Consider the following 22985-nt stretch of genomic DNA (forward strand, 5'->3'; position numbering starts at 1 on the left):
ATATAGAGTCTTTGCAGATACGTCAGCACATCTGTGATCAAATGTACCCTTTTTCCAAAGTATTTAAATGATAACACTCACTGTATTTTATTTTATTTTCCAATGTGACCACACACACACACACACACACACATACACACATACATATATATATATATATATATATATATATATATATATATATATATATATATATATATATATATATATATATATATATATATATATATATATATATATATATATATATATATATATATATATATGATTGTGTATCGAATTATTCAGTAATCGTGAATTACAATATACAGAACTTTCGTCCTCACAGTACACTTACAATCTCCATGATGTATTTACTTTATTCATATTTGATATTTGTCTAGTTTGATGGAGATCGTATAAACATAATTGCCCGAATCTTGTTCATTTGTAATGGTCCATACACCTTAGCCATCTTTTCTCCTGTCTGTGAAAAATGGTACAGTACTTAAATAAATGTTTTTCCTCAGTCGTAGTAGGTACTATCTACAACTTTCTGCGACCTATTTGAGGACCGGTTATTCATACGGAGAATGATCTGTCCATTAGTATAGTCCACAGACACGCATCGCGTGCTTGAGTAACGTCGATAGTAAGCGCCATTATCGACAGAACGTGAGCATGATAAGAGCGCCATCGTCCTTTTCCGGATAGTTTTGCTGAAGTAGAAATAGATGATCGGATTCATACCACTATTGGAGAGACCCAACCATTGTGAGAGAGGAACCAAGCTGTTGTAGAGTATTTCGTATGTGGTCGTTCCAGGATCAGGGGAAAAAAAGTATACCACTAGAAAGGTTGTGTAGAGAGGTAACCACGATGCGGCGAAAAGTATCACCACCATGAATAGCATTTTAACCACCTTGACCTTTGACTTCTGGATTACACTGTTATATCGGATGATACCCGGAGCATTCCGATTCCATACACGAACCGCTATCAGAGAATAACAGAGGATTATCAGAAGGAGGGGAATAGTGTAGCACAGAATAAATATTGTCACAAAGAACATCCTTGGTCCTTCTTTATCTGGCCAGCGTTGCGTACAGATATAAAATGTCTGAAGTCCTGTCTCGATATACTTTTCGTACTCATGGTATAGTAACCATGGAAGCATGATGGCACCGGAAATTATCCAAATGATGCAGACGATGACTTTGGCGATTTTCCACGTCATTTTATGTTCCAGTGTGAAGCATATTGCCAAATACCTGTAAATATATAAATAATTTAACTGATATTTTGTTAATAAAGAGTGACAGATTTATGTGAAACAAAACTGTTAATCCGTTATTTGTGAGGAATGAATGTTGAACATGAGAAACGAGAGGACAGAAATATGACTACCGTAACTGGGTTTAACCTTGAACGGCTTCCCTTAACCAATGTTGCTGGGCAACATGATTCAAAACAAAAAGCAAATTTTGTAAAGACAGACACCTTCATTTCCTAGATTTCGCAGCTTCTTACTGAAAAGACCTTCATGGTATGCTATTGAATATGGCTTAGCATGTCATTATCTCTACCTGCAGTATGTTACTATTACTTGAAGCCGGCTGTGAGTGGTAATATTACAAAAGTATTTTCATTATAATTTATTTTTAAGATAGTAATTTGAGCTGTAATTTCTCTTAAATATTGGTTTAACTTTAATTTAATTTAATTTTACATTTTCACAGAACTGAAACTTTTTTAACAGTGTACTATGAAAGATTATATTTATCGAAGTAAGCGTGAGGGTGGTTAAATGAAATTTCGGAAGGTCAGTTAACACAAACTACGTTACTGATTTGATGTTTTTCATTACATTACTGACCACAGTGCATACATCTAGTTATTCAATTCAATAACTTGCCATACCAAGTAAAACTGGCTTTCAGTTTCGGCTGTATGAAAGAGTCTGTTATATTTAGAAAACATATATCTACTTGTACTGACAATTTATCTTGATTCCATCTAATTATATGGGCTATATTATGGAATTGTAGAAACCACTCGAGTCAAGGATTACATTTAAACAAATTAATTAATCAATGGTTTCAAAAACCTTCTAGACTATATATATATATATATATATATATATATATATATATATATATATATATATATATATATATATATATATATATATATATATATATATATATATATATATATATATATATATATATATATATATATAGTTTTCATTCAATGTGATCTACCTAGCAATAATCGATATAATATTGGATATCATCTGGGATGACACATTATTATAAAGATTAAATTGTAGTGTAAGAATAAAATTTAAACAAATAGATTAACATGAGCAAGTTTGTTTGTAAAATTGCAAAATAAATATATAAGAGATATGCAAGACCCAAGAGCCGAACTTATTTGATTTTAAATTAAGTTGCATCTAATCATTGGCAACATATCAAGCGACCATTTTTTACCTGTCTGCTGCAATAGCTGCTAACGTGTTGACTGACGCACAGACGGACACACCTTGTAGGTAAGGTGTTATTTTGCACATAAAGGCGCCATATCTCCATCCTTAAAAGAGATAATTCATAAGAAAGTCATAATGTAGTTATGTGAGATTTGTTTTTGACTACGAATGGCTAATACATATATATTCATTCAAACTATAGTTGACAGTTTTAAAAGCAAGTCTCTAAACTGTAAGCATCAAGAGGCAACTCATACGTACCATGGATTGTACCTTTTTATTGATGATACCCTCTTGTGAATGTAAATTAACATGCAGTTGATCCTGTGATTGATGATTGCGCCACTATTAATGTGATTTACCATGCATTTTACCTTTGATTGGTGACCAATTTCATATGAATGGTATTTACCGTGCATTTTACCTTTTGATCCATGACTAGTTTCGTATGAATGTGAAGTAATATACAATTACCGTATAATCGATGATAAGTCTCTTATTAATGTGAATTACCATCCATTTTACCTTTCTATTGATGAATAGTCTCTTGTCAAAGTGAATTGCACAGCACCTTGCCATTTGATCGATTGCTAGTCTATTTTGAAAGGGAATTTCCAATAATTTTGACCTTTGAATGATGATTAGTCTCTTATTAATGTAAATTACTATACAGTTTACCCTACTAATGATGACTATTCTATTTTGAGTATGAATTACCATGCCATTACCCTTTGATAAATGACTAGTTTCCTATTAATATGAAGTACTATGCAATTACCCTTGGACTGATGACTAGTCTCTAATTAATGTGAATAAGCATGCAATTACCATTTGATTGACGACTAGTCTATTTGAATGTGAATTGCCATGCAATTATCATTTGATTGTTAGCTAATATTTTATGAATGTGAATTTTCCTGCCTTTTACCTTTTGAATGGTAACTACTGTTATGAATTTGAATTACCATGCATTTACCCCTTGTGTGGTGACTATTCTCTCTTGAATTTGAATTACCATGTATTTATAAAGATAAAATCAAGGATTTGACATAAAAGATCTATACGACACAGTTAGGAAAAATGCAGTGTGGAGTAGGACAGATGATCTGAGCTGATTCGATGGTGTGAATCGAACCCGCATGCTTAAACACTGTTTCCGCAGCACTGAAAACGTTACGACATAACATAAACAGGGATATAATTTCAAATGTACAGTAGGCGAAAAATGTTTCCAATATTACATAGAATATATTAAAGAGCAACACTAATGATGATGCACAATAAACTCTGTTTTCTGGACGAAGATTTAGATCAAAGGTGATTGTAATGGACTGCTAGGTGATTGTTACGGATTGCATTTACATTGATTAAGCAGCACTAAAACGGACTAAAGAGAATAAATAAATATCCGTATAAACTTTATAATGGATTAATACCAACTTCAATTTTCTTGAAATGTTTAAGTGTAAAATAGAATATAAGCAGATGCCGCTAAGCATCGATCGATAAGACATCACGAGTAGCTGAATTGAATTCGAATTCTATTTACACTATAAATGTTCAAGCTTATTACATGAGTGGACAAGCTAGAAAGGTAGGAAGACTTAACATTACAACTATATACAATATTTACTGGAATTTGAATTGTCATCATATGGCATTATATTTCAAAGGTAAAGACAATTTCAGGAGTGGTTCATTTTAAAGAATGATAGTAAACGTAAGTTTAAAAGAAGATATTAATATGCATGTTTTGACATACATGTGCATTGATAACATGTATATTGATATATTGATACAAGAGCGAGACACCTTTTTGATTTATTGCTAAAGCAATAAGCTCTGGAATGGTCACTCTTCTCATTTCTTAGCTACTTATTAATTTATAAATTTAATGATTTAATTATTGTTTGCAACTTTTAAGCATAATTTAAAGGATAACGTGAAAATCACCTTCGAAATATGAACCAGACTTTTTTAATTGCCTTGAAATTTGCCGTGATACTGAGTGTGAAATAGACAGGAATGTCCAGTCTACGACAAATTGCAAAGGCAAGTTTTCATAAATGCCTTCACTGACATAGACCGGGCTATGCCTTCCTTTTCCTATTGTTTCGAAAATCAAACTTCAGAGTTGATTACTACTATTACTAATATTTATATGAAGGAATAGGTCACACAATTAGTGGGAGAACATATCCCGAGGAACTTCCAGTAATACGTGATTGAGGTTATGCGTGGTTTAACAAAAGTCAAATGAACTATACTGAATCTTTTGATATTGCATTCGAATTCAAGCCAATGTTTCGAGGTAAGATCATCTTAACGCTGTGCATGTAAACGGAAAGACGGCATTCATTCATCAAAATGTCCGACATTTTATATGCTTTCTTCATCAACGTCGCAAAGATAATGGCAAATCTTTATCACAAATCGAAATGAGACACGGATTAAACTGATTATAATCTTTCAATACGACTTTGATCGATGTTCTAATAAATAATGGATGCCATTATGTTTTTTTTACAGAGATGTATGACTCTTTCAATCTCTTCTTCCTACAACTAATTCAGGCAAATTTTCAATTCCACATACATCCTTTTTCTCTTCGTCGTTTTCTTTCTTTCTTTCTTTCTTTCTTTCTTTCTTTGGTTCTTTTCATGTAGGTAAACCATATCGATATTGACATTGATTTATATATGTCTGAGGGCATATTTAGAGCAAATTTCGTTCCTTTAAATGTCTTCATTCTAGTGACAGTTTGGTTTCAACAACAATACATTACCTGTACATTTCGAAGTTTTCAACAGCAGAAGTCGGTACATTTTTATATTTCCATTAGAACTCAGAGCTCTTTAAAAGATTATTGTCAACGAACAAGACAACAAAATTTTCACCAAATACGTATTTTTAAACTCCTTGCAACATGGAAAATGGTATGAAGTCGAAACGGTAAGAAAATCGAAATATTCGGGATTGCACGAAAAATGCATGCTTCTGTTAGAGCAGAGACGGAATAATACTCCGAACTGGTCAAGAATGATACGACAACGAACAGACAAGACATCCAGGACCAATGAAAAGTGAAAATATATTAAACAATATGCAGACCGTATATTTTGAAAAGAGGAATCCAATCAGTTGTTGTGTAAAGTCTAAAATGTATTTCAATATTCGTATTCGGAATAATAATCATATCCTGACGCGTTTCTCTTTTCATTTCAATATTATTCCTACCAAACACCAGTCACATCACATAATATACAGGATTCGCTCATGCGGTAGATCCATTAAACATTATTACAGAAAACGAAATCAAAGCCAGACTAACAGTAAAATTACTTATGAAATAAATACAAGCACTGTGACCCCACTGTTTAAGATACAAATGTATTATAATACTACGTATATCTAACATAAATAGGCATTTACAAAACCCTATTGTGCCTGCTTGTACCTGGATTTGCCTTAAAATGCGAAACAAACCGCCGTATATTAATAAGAATACAGGTTCCTTGGCAGGTTAAATTGAATTATATTGGGTTTTTTCCACGCACATGTATGTATTACGTTCAGTGTGAAATTTATAGTATAATGTAATGTAAATTTTATTTGCTTTCTTTGATAGTTTTAATTTATATCATTACATGCAATTTTAATGTAACATTTTGTAGGACTTAACCTTGTCAAAAATTTAGTTAATTTCTGCTTGACTCAAATTTACCTTGTTTATTTTATTCATTGTGAACAACTAATACATAGCTAAATTATTCTCTCTATATATGGGTTTAAAATCAGAATTATTATTAATAGAGAATTAAATATGTTTATTTGGGTCTATATTTTGGAATTTCCTAAGTGAATTATACATAATCCGGATTATTGTTTTGTAAACATCAGGATCATTCTAGAAGGTTATTTTCCATTACGTCATGTTTTTTTCAAAAAAAAAGGAAATGCTAATTGTGAACTGAGGTCAAGTAGAGAACTATATAAATTGTGTTCATATAAATGGCAACCAACAAATAAAGCGGTAGACAACAGATGAAGAATAACATATGTATTCCCGTTATTATGTCACTTCATTAGGATGTTTCATGTACCATCAATGACATGTCTGTAATATAAACATTGCAGACGGTTTCCTGCAGAGTTGTATATAGACTGACAACTAGACAATAGTTTTCTTGCCAATCACTGGTGAATCTGCTGTTTCAGACTTGAGTAAAACAAACTACCGTCATTTAAGTTTGCAATGAAGTCAAACTTGTATATTCATACACCAATTAATGTCATTACTTTTTCCTTCCATAAAAAGTCAGTTTAATCTTGCTATCGTATAGTTAAGAAGGCTTCTGATAATGTTTACCGATTGTAGGGTGATTTCTTTCGTGTCATGCTTGACAATTGTAGAAACTGTGGCTAACAACAAATTATGTGTGCTTAAGCTGTGCCATAATACACTACATATCTGTTTACATCTATTTGTCATGGAAACTAGCAAAGAAAAAATAACAGTCTTGCGCAAATTCGATTCAAAACAAAACTAGATAGACTGTCATGCTCAGTGTTGAAAAGATATGACGACTAAATTGTATAGTAGGTTACTAGTAGTTTTCCCACCTTAATAAGAAGAATATAAATATTTTATTTATTTTCTTTGTCACTACTAGTTTTATATAATATTGTTTAGTTTTGTCATGAGTTGATAATGTATCCAGCTACTTTCCAGCTCTCAATGATAATCATAATCAACAGCTTCACTTTCTGAGATTTTCTCCTGAGTCATATGCAGGCTGTGAATATATCAGTAGTTAAGGTGTACCAAATTTTGTGGATTTTGTGATCACTATAAATCAATAATTTTAAAAGCTGACGAAGAGTGACTGTGTTTTTTAGAACAAATGAATGTCTTCCCACTTTTTAATTGAAAACACAATTAAAATGTATATTTTTGCAAAACCACGAAAACTGATCATTTTCGAAAATAAATTTTACTTTTAATCTTGTAGAGTGATATCAAAAAACGTTCGAAGTGAATAAATTTGGAAGCAATTTGTTCTAAATTGAAGACAACAATGACGACGCTGCCGCTGCCAGTTGTAGTGGGAGCGGTCCGTATCTGTCTTTATGTCATTCTCCTTTATGTTTGAATATTGTAGTAAAATTTGTAGTCAATTTCAACTCCTCTTCTTCGTTACGAGACCAACGTCAATGCCTCTTTAGCAGGCAGTTTTCATTCTAAATTCATCCTTTCACTCAGGATGATTACAAACGATTAAAAATGCTGCAAATGGTCCTCCTATGACAATTTCAAGTTGCTTTAACTCTGCAGAAATTTGTTTACATTGGAAATCCATTACCGGTTAGGAAATAATTGATTCCGCAAATGTGCTTGTGTCATATAAATCTCCAGAGATGGATAAGCAGTATGGACAATGATCGTATTCTATTAATAAGAGTGGAAATACATTGCATGGCAAATTATCTACCTGAAAAATTATTCGTTTTGATTATGTTTATTGCAGTATTAACATATTTAAATCGTTTGCTTCAAAAGTTTTGCTGATCAGAGTAACATAATACTGCCACACACACTTCTTTCAAAGCAAACAAAACATTTGGAAACAACAACATTAGCAGAAAAGCAATTACGCAAGAGGGGGTGAATGTGTTGATTAGAAAAGAATGCCGAAGCTATGTAGATATGTGTATGTAGGTAAGTTTTTACAAAACGAGAAAAGAAGAAAGACAGTCAGTCTGGGGGTAAGTAATGAAAAACAGGTGATGTTCTAATTTGAATGTGACTATTGAAGCTATAATGATTTTACATTCGTGAATTTTACTGAGCCTGAATACAAACACACACACACACACACACACACACACACACACACACACAGACCGAAATGCTCCGCTGATCTCTGCTACCCATTAGAGACGCTTCTGTAAATCTTTGTGGAAGTGAAACTGCAAAAGATACTTCTCCCTATCTCAAAATTTGCTTATTCATATTTACTACAGTCATTAATGCCAAACTTAAATCGAAACCTTGAAAGAATCTATATTACCACAGACGCTGAAAGTAGGAAGTGTATCTCAATAAATACAATGAAAATGTCCAAGTGTACTCGAAAAGGGGCGCCATTTCATCATATCCAACGGCGACATACATCACCAGGTTTCATCAGCCAGTTTTCTAATTGTTGTTGAAGCATGGTTCTGGTTATACAATGAAAGCTTTGTTCGTTTTACCAAATCCTACTATATTGGAGATTTCAGATGTTGATGAACGAGACTACTCAAGTCAGCATTCGCAAAGAGCAAGAATCTCACCGCTGAGTCATAGTAACCCGAACTTAAGCATGATTTTAACAAACATGCTACGACCCATTTTCCGGCAAACTCATTCCGTTTGTTCTGGTCTATTTGTCCGTTCTTCCATATATCTTCAAATATTTTGTCACAATTACTTTCGAATTTTTTTGTCCAAATAAATGTCAGCATGGTTGATTGTTTGATAATTTTAAACAAATGTTCAAATGTACATAAAATGGCTGCCCAAAATGATTTGATCCATCATTGAAATTGAAGGTCATAAAATGGACAAATAACGAATTGATCGCCGCTTCGAATTAACTATTAAATCCAAATCTCCGCTGAATTATGCATGAGCTGAAGAAACATGATGATAAACACTGACCATAAATTAAGCTACAAGACATTATATTGGATGAAATGAGATTAATGTGACTCTTAATGCAATCATTCTAAACAATGGAACGTAATATACTTAAACTTGTTTACTGGGTCCGCGATACTACTCCGTAATAGGTATTGCTTACAACGCCACTATCGGGAAATAGAAGTAATATAGTTTTGGGACAAATAAAGACAAAGCAGCAAGCAATTGCAAATATGGTCTCTTCGTTTGGTACACCGACAAACTGTCTGCGTATACACACCTATGTTATTCTCAGTAAAATATATTATATACCCGCGAATACGAATGCGATAGCATCAACTGAAACGATTTAATCTATAGAAAACGTTTCGAGAGGCGGACATGGTCTTTGCTTTAAACTGATGAAGCCAGGAAAAGCTTAAACGCAACCAATTATGATACGTTGTATGTATATGTAAGAAAATGTGTGACTGAAATTGTTGTCATCTATATGCAACCTATCTTTCCATGCCTGTTGAGTGCCTTCCTTAGCCATTTCAAAATGAGACCATCTTGTACAATATTACACGAATTGTCATTTCGTATTTTAAAAAACGTTTATGAAAAGTATCCATTGCTAATCTTTCTTGCACATTTAAAAATCAAGATTGATTTTCCCATCAGACCCAAATGTGATGTGCATGCATCATGAGGCAAAACGTAAACGACATACCAGCATTGATTTATTCTAGTTTATAATTATGCTATTTTCTTTAATGAGGAAATATCCATGAAACCATCTAATATCTCTGGACAATATAGCAACGAAAGGAACACTCGTCAAAATGATTTATCTTGTCAATTAATTGCAGTAGACCAAATATTCATTATTTTGTTATGGCCTTATATGCTTTTCTGTTACTAAGAGAATCCAAACAAAGTGTAAAGTCGGTCGGTTTTCCAGTTGCTATGAAAAAGAAATAAATTTTTTATCAGAGCAATGTCGGGCATTTATGGATTAAACTTATTGTGAACATTAGCCACTGTATGTACTTGGTATATGGATTGGCATTCGTGGAGAATATTTACATTATTTGACAATGTTTGGGACGAATTGTCCGTATCTGCCAAAACCAAGTTAGGAGGCAAATAATAATTGGAGTTAGATTTGTTCATTGCGTTACTTACTTTTGTGAATTGTCAGCTAAAGCCTAGTTGGGACAAATATAAATTTTCTGATTGTTTTGAGCCATTTTATGTTTAATCAACTTATTACTGAACAAATAACTTGAAGATTCATACAATCAAACACCAACAATCAGAAGTATACTAATTGTTTGTCAAATAAAACTTGGCTGCCGTAGTGTTTGCCACTGAGCTATTCATTTTAAGGTGAAACGATTCATGATCATTATTGTAAAGAGAAGACAAAAGTTCAAGCTACATCATCCTCAATATCGGAACATAATCCATATTTTGTACAATAATGGTAAATGGAAACCAGTTTCACATCAAACACTAAATTGTATTTTAAAAAACGCAAACCAGCTACACTGACAAAGACAATGTCACATGAAATCCATTAACCATCAACCATTTTTCACAATCATAATTTAATGTTGGTCATCAATGACACTCAAAATTGCTTCAGCATCAACTGGGATGGCAACTGTTGGATGCAGAATATATTTCTGTCATTTAACAGAATTAGTAAAATCGGTATATCGATTCCATGTCTACTTTCAAATGCGAAAACTGTCTGCGTGCTACCTGAAGAACAAGCATTTAATGCAACTATCAACATAAATTTAAACAACATAACACGATCACTAATAGTTTTAAATTTCCAGGTAAAATCATATAACTTTGGATATATAAACACACACTATATGCACTTCATTCATACCTGAAAAAAATCAATCACAAAATAGTGCACCTAAATCATGTGGAGCCTACACCTGCTGATGTTGAAAATGCTTGCAAATTTTGATTATAACATCATACGTTTGGGTTCTGAAGAAAATTGTCAACTGATGAAATTAACTAATTTGTTAGAAGTTATGACATATTGCACGGATATATGTGTTTATGTAAGTTCCAAGATTCAAGATCCTCGTGCTTGTGCTTCTGCGTTTCTCCGCAGTTCTCTTCAGCTCATGTTCTCTAGCTGCAGCATGGATGAAACTGCGATCCTGTGTAAGATCTTTCCAAGACTAACATATTGAAGTGGTACAAAGAGAACTTGAGAGAATCATTGACGCATTTTTTCTTCTGACCCCCCCCCCCCCCCGAGAATGCTTTCTCCTTTCCCAAGTATCAACAATCGCTGGTAATTATATAAGTAATATTTTTGATAAATCTTGATAATAATATAATAATGCTTAGCGCCTTGGTTCGGCTCAAAGTCAATTAGTAATCATATGCCACATTTGTATCATAGTGATAAGGTGGGTAAATGTATATAAGCACGTTATTTAATTCTCTTAAAGTATCCTTGCACTTCCCCTGTGTCCATGCAGATTACTCTCAGCATCTAAGCATATCCACTCAGAGTGCATAAGCAATTCTACCTGTAGCTTCCTCACAGATTCATCAACTGTGTAATGCCACCACTATCAGTGTCCCTGCTCGCCACTAATGTCCTTGCAGTTCCGCTCATAGCGTCTTTGCCCTTCAGCACCCGTCTCGTTTCACTTTCATTGGTATCCATGCAATTCCATTCTAAGTATCAAAATGACTAGCAAATATATGAATATTAATTCATAGTAGTGTATGGTTAAACATATTATGTGTCGTCCAATGTGAAATACATGATTGAATGATTGAACTACACTGTGCATACAATGAAGAACATTAAACATTTTATCATTTACATCTTGTCGAAACCTTTTTAGCTATAACCCATTTTAGTTAACACTATCATATGCCTTATGAAATCAACCTAAAGTGTGTACGCTTTTCACATAACCATCTATTAATCAAACAATGGAAACACAAATAGTGTCATTAGTTCTCTCTCACGCATCCTAGTGTTTGGTAATTTCCCTTATTACAATTATCCCCAGAAATAAATGTACCACAATGTCGGCCATTTCCGTCTGTCGGGTAATTCTGCACAACGGTACGTCCTTTCTGTAAACATTGGATCACGTGTTATTTTGGTTCAAAAATCCATTTTGTATCAAGAAAGAACGATCTTAATTTATTCAAGGAAAGAGATATTTATAAAATGTACGAAAATATCCGACATTTAGACTCAAAATGCACATGAAAATGTGATTTGTAAATGTCAACAAAAAACCCACTCCATGACCTTCTTGAAGCTGTAACCCAGAAAATCCGATTTATTATGCATCATTTAGAATCATACAAATAAATACATTATATAAAATATAGAAACGTATACCTTAAAACTATATTGCATTTTAATCCAAGTTTCCAATTTTGCAAGAAGTTGTCCCATGCGTACAAAATCGTCTGCTACCCAACGTGTCAACTTGCCGCTAGAACATACATTCTCAAGAAATTCCCCGGCGTATGGTCTGTTTTTAAATTCTGTAGTAATTTTTCCCCATCAACAAGACCTTGTAAACACAATGCATCCTATTCATTATTGTTTCTCTTCCAGGTAATAGGTTATTTTTTTTAGTAAAATGTTGAACTTTACTAACTTGTTTACAAGATCTGTTTAGTTGGCTTAATATCTCTTGCCATTCATTGGCATTTTTACGTTGAATTTTGTAAAACTAACTATAAACCTGACCTAATTACTCGACTGAATTGCTGACAGAAACAGTCCAAAGTAATATATTTCATTTCTATAGCCCGATGGATGAACATTACATCTTTTCAAAGCAGTACCCGGAAATGGCTGACATATCGCGAGTCATAACAACACGGGGGTGGTATCCCCTGTCTCCAAATTCATATTGTTTTGAACGGAATATTCTGGTGACAATTGCCTCTTCTCAAGTGGTAAGCATTGCTTTATTTTATTTTCGTCAATCGGTCGAAATTCGGTATGGGTTTTTGCTTCAATATTGGAGACGGAAACCTTAGGTGCGCATGAATGCCCTACATGATTGTAGGTACGGTTATCCCAACCCTCAATTGCATGGGAAAATGATAACCATCGAATACTGGATTAAAGATTTCATATTGTGGTATTTGGATCGTTCTGTAACTTGCAATTGTTATTTACTCCAATAAATCATTTTCATATAGTTTTCATATAAAATCATTCGTTTCATCATTTGAGGAAAATCATTAGCTTTTCATGCCCTTTCTTGCTTTACATAAATCAAATGTTAGTTGTGCTGATACTCCCCAAGGATGGCCTTTCAATGCACATCTTCTACCGCTAATACCAACTCAGTATTAGAGGAATAGTTATATACTGCTAAAAGGGCACGATTTTTGTCGTTTCGACTGTTACGAAAAGTCAGCCCGGTCACTGTTTTGCATCCACATTGGGAATTACCAGCCTGTTTTCTGACTGGGATCTTGCTTTCTCATGGAGACCAAAGGTTAAAGAATCTCTCATAGATCTGATAGTGAGATCGTATAGGTCCTCACAGATATCCACATTTCAGAGTTCTCTAATTTTATCTCTTGTGTTGACAATATCGTTCTTTACTTTTCAAACGATCTGCTCCCTATTTCTCATCTTCCGTCAATAGCTGTTATATCCTAATGTTTAATGGAGTCACATACTTTATGCAAACTGTTTTCTTTATCGAGACATTTCAGAAAGGATAGACGAAACTTTGCATGTGCACTGGGGGAAATATCTCAAATAGAACTTGTTAAAAGACGATTAAATCTCAGATCAACGACTCTAGCTATGTAATCAACTTTCATTCTAAATATGGAGAAAACTAATCAACAAAACAATTTCCAATGATAGGATCTTCAATTTACGTGTATGCCCCAGCTCTCATAGCAGAAGGCATAATGTTGTTGTGCTGCCCTCCATCCGTACGTCCGTACATCTCTGAGTCAGTAATTCCGATAGACCGATATGCCTATCATGGCAATCATAACGATCTCCAAGATGGAAAGGTATGTGTCTGTGTCTGTGATTTTGTAGGAAAACCAACTAATTTGTAATAACACAGTATCCATACGTCTAGCGTCTATGTAGGCAATAATTGATATTGAAAACGTACGATAATCATTTTTATATTGATTTACAATTCTTTATGGCTTTAGTCTGTATTATAAAATATCTTGAAAATTAGAATTCCTGTGAAGGAAGATAAAATCTGACATCAATTGTGAAATTACATTCTCCAAGGAAAACATAAAATGACATTAAAACCAAGACATTTTCTAGCAGCAAAAAAAAACCTGGGTGTCACTCTGGACAGTACTCTCACGTTGCACCAACATGTCATGCACATATGGAAGGCTACATATCTTCAGCTGAGATGCATCAGCTCCATTCCCAAATATCAGTTAATGCCACTAAAACACTTGTATATTCACTAGTACTTTCAAGACTGGACTATTATAACTCAATTTTGTCTGGTTCATATCAATCTATTTCAGAAACTTCAAAACGTTCAAAACACGGCTGCTCTGATCATACTTAGAGTACCACGATCAGAGCACACCTCCCCGCTGCTCTGTACCCTACACTGGCTATCCAGAATCAAACACAAAATTTGTTCTCTGTGCTACGTTTCACTGTCGGACTCTAGTCCAACATACCTATCCGATCTCACCCATGTGTAAACACCAGCAAGATACTTACGCTCCTCTCCTGACAATCGTATATTCATTATTCCTACTACGAAAACGAAGTCACATGAACAACATTCTTTTGCATACCAGTGCCCAGCAACGTGGAATGAATTGCCCACTGAACTTAGACACAAAGTCACAGCGATCTCATTCAAGAGTGCTCTTAAAACTCACTTATTTCGACTGCAAGGAAAAAATTAAAGTCCTAATAATATTCCCAACCTTACATATTTTCAGCATTTTGTTTATGTTTTTTAATTTCATGGTGTTTGTTTTTTTGTAATAATATAATTATATGTTTTTTATGTCATAGGTGTTGTCTAATGTTGTAAAGCGTTTAGAATTTCTAAAGATTAGGCGTTATACAAAGTCCTCATTATTGTTATTATTAATAAGCAATGTTCAATAATAAAACTTCCTTTGTCTCAGTAAAGCCCAATCATCGTTTTGTGGTGGACACAATAATCATGAGTAGAAAAGGTGACCATCGTTTCTGATGGAACTCTCACGTGTACAAATTGACCATCATAATATGACTGATTTTTCTATGGCGCATATATATCTAATAAATATTCATAAATAAACAGTATGAGTTTTAATGATGGTAGTTGTTACAGAAGTAATAGTAGGAGCAGCTGTTGCAGCAGTAGTATTTGTATTAGTAACATCATATTAGTAATCTTAGTGCTGGTGATAAATGCATTTAAGACTCATCTTAAAGTATATAAGAATAATGTTTTTGGTTAAATTTGTTTTCATCATTTCATTTTTATTAACTCCATGCTTGATTCACTTCGTAACTGCAATAGGAAATTGTCATATATTTTCTTCAGCTTAGTAGCGTTCTTGACCGTGAGCTTTGCCGCTCTGTGTTGTTTTGGGGCCAAGAATTAAGATGGAGCTCACTTTCTTTAAAGTTTTTCGTTTACGTTTTTATACTTATATTTTCATTGAAAAATTTACTTCATGTTTGATAATGTAACATAAATATGCACTAACCGTAGGACTTTTACAACTACTACCACGGGGGACGGGGGTGGGGAGGGGGCGGAGGACCGAGTGGTCTAAAGCGTTGGCCTTTACCGATTAGTACCATCTCACCTCTGTCCGCGTGGGTTCTAGTCTCAGACTCGGTCATGGTGGGCACGTTATAAACTGCCAGTGGCTTCCCGTGGATCGGCGGCTCTTCCGGTATCTTTCTGTTTCCTTCCTCTGCCAAATGTACTGACCGCTATGTATCCACTCTCTTGAGCTGAGAAATGGAGTTAAACCAAAAACAACAACAAATACCACTTGATAAATTTCAGAGATCGATATGTACGAGATATGTCAGTTAAACTTTTGACTGGACATGTTATTTTTCAATAAGTTGTTTCATATACAAGGTCCAATCTACCACAAGTTTGAAATATTCCATGATCCAAAATTCATTTTTCTTCTAAAGCTGATGTTGTCCACTGGCTTAGTTCTCTGGAGGTTGTCATGTGGTAAATAATTATTGCACTTTTTGGTTGTTTTCATTTAATACATAAATAATTTTCATTCATAGTTTGGTAGATGACCCCATATATGTCCCTTTCATGGACGAAAATGTCATAATTATTTCGGAACCTCTGCAAGCATGTGAAATTTTAATTACGTTAGTAAATATTGGATATCATCATAAATTTTACAGTTTTGAGACTGAGTTCAACTGTGTATTCTGACGTTTGCTGTGCTCAGACTGTTTTGTGCTCAGACATCTGTTGTGGTCAGAATGTTTTGTGCTCAGACAATTTTCCAACGTTGTACCAGGAGTATGTTTGTACCTGAAGTGTTTCTGTGAAGTACATAAAATACAGTGATACACTGTAATCCGTTAAAAAGGGCAAAAAAATGTCAGTTTAATTTTGCTGTCAACCAGAATATTTACTGCCAAATCAACTTCAAGGATGTCAAGTTGTATCTAATTAGTGGCCGTAAGGGACATATCTATGAAGTCTTGATGAATCAGATAGTCCAGGGCTGTTTCTGGGAGGAACAATGTAGACTGGTTTAAAGAGAATGGAAATATGATTACAGAACTTGCGTTCTGAAGAAATGGAGGCTGAACTGTGACAATGTACAAAGTACTAATCCCAATATATTAACAACTATCAGGAGATCCTCTTAAAATGGTCATAAATCGAAGTCGATGGCAACAATATATTATTGCCAACTCCCAAACAAACTGTTTTCCTATAGAATTATTACAATCTATCATAAATAAGAGATTACATCATGTGGTGTCATTGGACGTCGAATAATGTCAGCAGGATTCAATTCCCGCTGAAAAAGACATGATTCCCTTAATGAAGTAAGGCACCCCATAGTCAAAGGGACAAGCATCCTGTCCCACAATACATTCATGTATTAAGACAATCGGAACTCGAGAATTGCTCATGGAATGTACTAATTTGGAGCAAAATATTAACATTAAATTATATAAAGTGGTTCATCTGAAAGGCCATTTTTTGTCCATCATCAGCAGGATTCGCAGTTTACTGGTTTGGTATTGGACCAGTTTCATTTGTTGGTGGCATTATTATTATGTCAAATGAGCTTTTTGACATGCTGTTCAAGGCATTTGCAAACAAATGTAGGCCTATTACATTGGGAAGATTTTGGTTTGTTAAATAAGTAAATCAACCAATCGATGTGGGTTTTATTTCAATCTGGAATCAGATGTGCAGTTTTAAAAACGTTCAACACAACTCAGAACGACTTTACACCACTAGTCCATGCTGTGGTAACATCCTTTAAATGCCATTTGCTATCTTAACATTTTGATTTGATATGTATGCTTATAATGCAAATTTTAGAAGAAAACAGAAAACAGTGGACTCTGATGTATGTATTCGAGGCAAAAATGCAAACAGCTGCTGGTAAATGCAAGATTATAATATTGGGATGCAGTATTATTTGCAAAGAATAGGCCTAAAGCCAGTAATAAAAAAACTATTGGTGTGTAGAATAATTAAAATATTATCAGTCTAGAATGTCTTGGTATTGAAATAGCTATAAATCTAAATTGCTGCTGTTGCAGTTATTATATGGACCGTATGGCTTATAAAGTAACGTTTGTTAATATCAATATTTCTGACAAAATTAAGATTGTCTTGATAGCACCATTAATGACTAGTTATTTAATTGAAAAATGCATTGCCTTATCGAACAAAAGAATATCGATCACACTTAAAATTGCCTCCTTATAGTGAGCAAATAAATGAGCCGACACACTCTTACAATTCATTTTGTCTTCTTATATATGATCTACTCTGCCCAGTAAGTAAGTTAGCTATATTGTGTTAGCAGACGACAATGTGTACGTTGTCCAATGATTGCTTTATTAGCTCTCTTTTTTGAAATCATCAATTCGAATGAGAGCGGTTTGTACATAAAAGGCTTTGCCTATGATCGTTTATAACCAATTAGTTACTTTATTCATGCAAAAATCAGAAAAAAACCCTCGTTTGAACTGACCATTCGACTTATAAATTAGCTGATGTTCATATGACTTTGGTATCTCGATAACTGTTACAATTAAACTTGGTAACCACTGTGCCCCCCCCCCCCACACACATTATCTATCTATCTATCTATGTATATATATATATATATATATATATATATATATATATATATATATATATATATATATATATATATATATATATATATATATATATACATATATTGCAATTTTGTTCTCATTAATTATCCAAAACTCATACTTCGCTTTGTAAGCATAGATCGGATTAACATCATAATCAAATACATAAGACTTACATTATGATAAAGACATTTTCAGAACAGGTGTCCATAATGTATAGAAAACGTCTCATCCTAATCCTGATAAATTTAAGGCTTTTTCCAGGAATATTTTCACGTTGCTGGAATGCGAACAAACAAACATTTACGGTTGATCATAATTAAAATCCTGAACTCTATATTGGTCGACATCAAAGGCTCTATTTCCATCTCAGACTTCACTACATTGAAGAATGAAATATGAACATCCTACTCTTTCACCGAGAAAATAAACTGGCTTACGTTATTAAGAAATATGATTTCGATCCGAAAAAAAATCAACCAGCCACATGACGCCATCCCCCCCCCAAAAAAAAAATAATAAAATAACTTCCTTATTTGTTTCCTTAGAGACACATATATTACTATTCAAAGAACCCCAAGACATCCAAAAGAGAAAACCATTATTGTTTCTTTAGTGACACAGATCTTAGATTTTATTTCTTTATTTATTATCACGAATTTTGAGAAAATAGTTTCTTTCTCATTCCCATCCACACTAATTTTGTTTGCACATTTCTCTTAATAAACTCCTCAATATTAAATATATAGACGTTGAAATTTATTTTAAAAACAAAACAAACCTTGTATCAACTTGTAATTGAAAAGTGGAGACGCAAATATACAGAAAACCATCATACCAAATGAAATATATATATGTATCCCTAAAATAATCTAACCTTCAATTCTCTCTCTCTCTCTCTCTCTCTCTCTGTAATAAGTATATAACGAACTAACTATGTGCTCGATCGGCAACCACCTTGACTATTTAAAAAGGAACGTAGTCGTCGGATCAGTTCCGACCATTGCCTCTGATATGTTACGGTTGACCTATAGTGTTATTGAAACGAACATTGAGCCATTATATATCTTGCCTGAGACAAGTTAGTTATCTATAAAGCTGGACATTATTTCGTTTTGGCAGGTATTTATAGCTCATTCTCGTTGATTGTGTTGTAAAATGGTAACACTCAATTATGTTACGTTGGATTTATAGTTAAATCAGAGCTCAGTTGAGTTCCATCCACCCCTTATCTGTATCAAATACTACTTTGCTTATATATCGTCTGCTAGGTAAAGAACGATGTCTGTAAGTAAGTAAGGACATTTTGCAAGGGACTGTATTAATGGCGACCGTCTTATGTGAATGCCGTTTCCATGGAGACACTTGAACAGAGGAGACCCATAAACCAGTAAACCCCGTGTCCGCCACCGCCAACAGAGACGATGCCACCATCTCCTATGGCAATGGGTGTTGTTATCCCTCCCTTGTTAACAAGGGGTACGTGAAACCAAAAGACTACACATAGGCGGTACTAGATGTACAGTACGTCAAAAGCACGCGCAAGTGTTGGCCAGTCGCCAAAATTGGCATCGACTTGCGGTGCATCACAGTGAAAACAGAAATCGCGTTATTGTCATCATTTTGACAATACGTCATCTTGGGTTGTCGCTATGTGCTCCCACAGCCTAACCTAGAGAACCGCACACCAGTACCATTGAGCGATTAAAGCTACATCTCTGATAGGTAAGTCATTGCCAAATGAGATTACTAAGCTTCAGCAGCAGGAAGATGCAACTCTAGCGCAGATGAAGAAACACGCCGGGAAGAAAACGTAACTACAAGAAAGGAATCTTGTACCGTCACGGGAAGAAAAGTCGCGAGCAGTTTAATCAGTTAATACACATCCGCTGCATTATTATCCATAATACCTTGGCAGGATCGTTACAAAGTACGACACTTAAACTATACTTATTCCTTATCTAATGTGTTGTGCATCCTAGTTCTATCACCTATATTATTCTCCTCAAAAGAGTGACAGTTATACATAACTGTTATTTATATCCCATTCTTTTTGCTTTCGACTCTATTTCCTGTTGCTGTACAGGAACCATGTACTAGAAGGTACGCATTACTGAAACAAATATTCATGCAGACGGACCTCTGATTTTGCTTCTTTAGTAATTATATATACACAAAATAAGCATATGTCGTTGCATTAAGTCATTTAACCAGTTTGTATTTGTCCATATATTCTAAACATCTCATGTTGGTAATATCAGTAATTTATGATTACAGGTCGTGTAAGTGATGACAAATGTTTATAGATCCAACCACGTTGACGTACTGCGCCAGGTGTTAAACGTTATATTGAGTGAAATACATTTAGTATCAACAAACTGAATGAAGCATGATACTTTTTCGAAACTTATGGGTTTGTTGATTTCAATCTTTTAATGTCTTTTTGCGTTATACAGGATAAAATAGTTGGAAATGGCGTCAATGCTACTCGTACAATGGTACCATAAACACACAGTACAGATTTAGTCTTATACCAGTCAATATACTACAATTATGACTATGTATGTTATCCATTTACAATCATACACAATTGTATGTCTATATAATTCAATGACAGTCTTGGTAAGTAAACCCGCATACCGTGACCTAAGGTCGAGCAATAATCTCCAGTGTCAAACAAACTCTTTTAGTATATCCACAGAAGATTGTTAAACAAGGGGCGGGAGAATAATGTGCTATTCACGGTGTACTTGTTTCCTAAATGTTGAATTCTCTTCCACTTTAACATTTAATACACTCAAACTTTTTTTCTCACTAATTTGATTGTAACTTATTGTTCTTTCATGGACACGCAACTGAAACAAACGTCGAAAAAGCGTATTATTGGATGCAAAAATACAAATATACGTTTCATGTTTGTTATTGAGCTTAATCAAAGATCAGAAAAGTGTTATGATTTTGAAAAGTAAGTTTGGGGGTTGCCAAGAGCATAAAGTCTATCGCGGAAGGTCGATTTCAAAGTATTATGATCTTTAAGCATCAGTTTTAACAACGTCTACACAATCTCTTAAAAGCTGTCTTATGAACTCTAGAAAATAGACCTTATGTAAGTAACAAATAAAAGGTATGTACGTTGTTTTATAGAAGCTACTGGAAGCTCGAGTTTAGGTAATTATCTAATATATGGAATTTGTTTTAGATTTTTCCTTATGCAAAATTTTGTTCAATTTTAAACAGAAGAATGCTTTACATATTAAAACATTCTATTCTAATAATTTCTTTCCTCCAGTGTTGCAAACATGCTTCGCGAAGCAGAAAATCAAGTTTTTATATGCTGTCCTTTCATATTGAAGTTGCACATTTTATACATGTATATATTTGTCTTATGTATGTTTGCTATTTTTATATAGTTTTGACCTTTCATTACTTGGATAGTTTTGCTTCTCTGTGCTTCTCCTGATCGATCTACTCATGTCACTGTAAGTGTATGCGTCTATGTGGATATATGTTGTTTTCATCTGTAAAGCCAAGTCAAGGTTTTCATGACTGATACACTTACTAGACAATTATCTTGTATGCATTCTTCAGCTCAAATTGAGTGATGAGAGAGTTTATCCATCTCAACGTTCACAAGTAACTCATCAGCCGATCTAGCGAAACTTCTGAATTTATTTACACTGGTGCTACATGAAACCATCCTTAAAGACACCATACAATTGAAATATGTGCGGCACGTATACAGTATCTATCTATATCATCTTATTCAAAGAACATTTGACAAAGGAAATACAAATATAATAGGACTTACCGTTATATAAACTCTGAAGAAGTGTGATCGGAATGCAAAACACAGCCACTAGGATGTCCGCTATAGCAAGGTTTACAATAAAAAGGTTAGTTATTGTGTGCATCCGACGGTTCTTGCAAACGACTGCCACTACGATTATATTTCCGAAAAATGCAAAAAGAAAACTAGTGCCATACGCAATGGAGTATATAATAATCATATACAATGGTTGTCGAATATCAGAAATAATTTTTCCAGCCATCGGATCACTTTCGTTCGTGAGAGAATCAGTGAAGGGAACAAGTGTCACCTTTTCCGTCATGGTGCTTGAATTTCAAATGTACTAATGACTTGATTCACATATGAATTTAAAGCTTTTAATCTGGCATGAAGATATTTAAATCAGTAAAAAGCAAAATTGTATCCACCAGGACTTGAAGTGGTTGCAATTATAAGGTTCCTTTCCGAAATTAAATCCAATGCATCGATTTAAGAACGTCCAGTAACTATAATTAATTCGATTAACTTCACAGTATTAAAAGAAACCCGTTTTGTAAATGTACATGGCACAGTTACGTCTTTCCCTAAACTTTTCTAAATATCTAATGAGCAAGTTGTTTAAAGACAAGAAATAATCCACCAATAAGAGCTATACGACAAGTTGACATCAGCGATCGCTGCTGCCCAA

The 22985-nt window shown here is 34.0% G+C and overlaps 1 protein-coding gene across 1 annotated transcript; it reads right to left on the reverse strand.

Moving 5' to 3' along the window:
• Positions 1 to 505: 505 nt before the first annotated feature.
• Positions 506 to 22619, reverse strand: LOC149803818 (neuropeptide SIFamide receptor-like). The gene is made up of 3 exons (XM_089953992.1): positions 22319 to 22619; positions 2475 to 2574; positions 506 to 1250 (listed from the first exon to the last, which is right to left on the reverse strand). The coding sequence occupies exons 1-3, from the start codon at positions 22617 to 22619 to the stop codon at positions 506 to 508; spliced, it is 1146 nt and encodes a 381-aa protein (XP_089810118.1).
• Positions 22620 to 22985: the final 366 nt, after the last annotated feature.

The sequence above is a fragment of the Sinohyriopsis cumingii genome, chromosome 3 (assembly GCF_028554795.1).
Source record: "Sinohyriopsis cumingii isolate HCF-2022 chromosome 3, ASM2855479v2, whole genome shotgun sequence".
Lineage (NCBI taxonomy): Eukaryota > Metazoa > Mollusca > Bivalvia > Unionida > Unionidae > Sinohyriopsis > Sinohyriopsis cumingii.

Bases quoted from the DNA above. Each gene is read 5' to 3' on its own strand.
- LOC149803818 (XM_089953992.1), bottom strand. From the start codon at position 22,619: ATGACGGAAAAGGTGACACTTGTTCCCTTCACTGATTCTCTCACGAAC. The intron at 2,575-22,318 runs GTAAGTCCTATT...ATCTCTTTTAAG, and splicing joins TCTTCAGAGTTTATATAACG to GATGGAGATATGGCGCCTTT. The intron at 1,251-2,474 runs GTAAAAAATGGT...ATATATTTACAG, and splicing joins GCAGCTATTGCAGCAGACAG to GTATTTGGCAATATGCTTCA.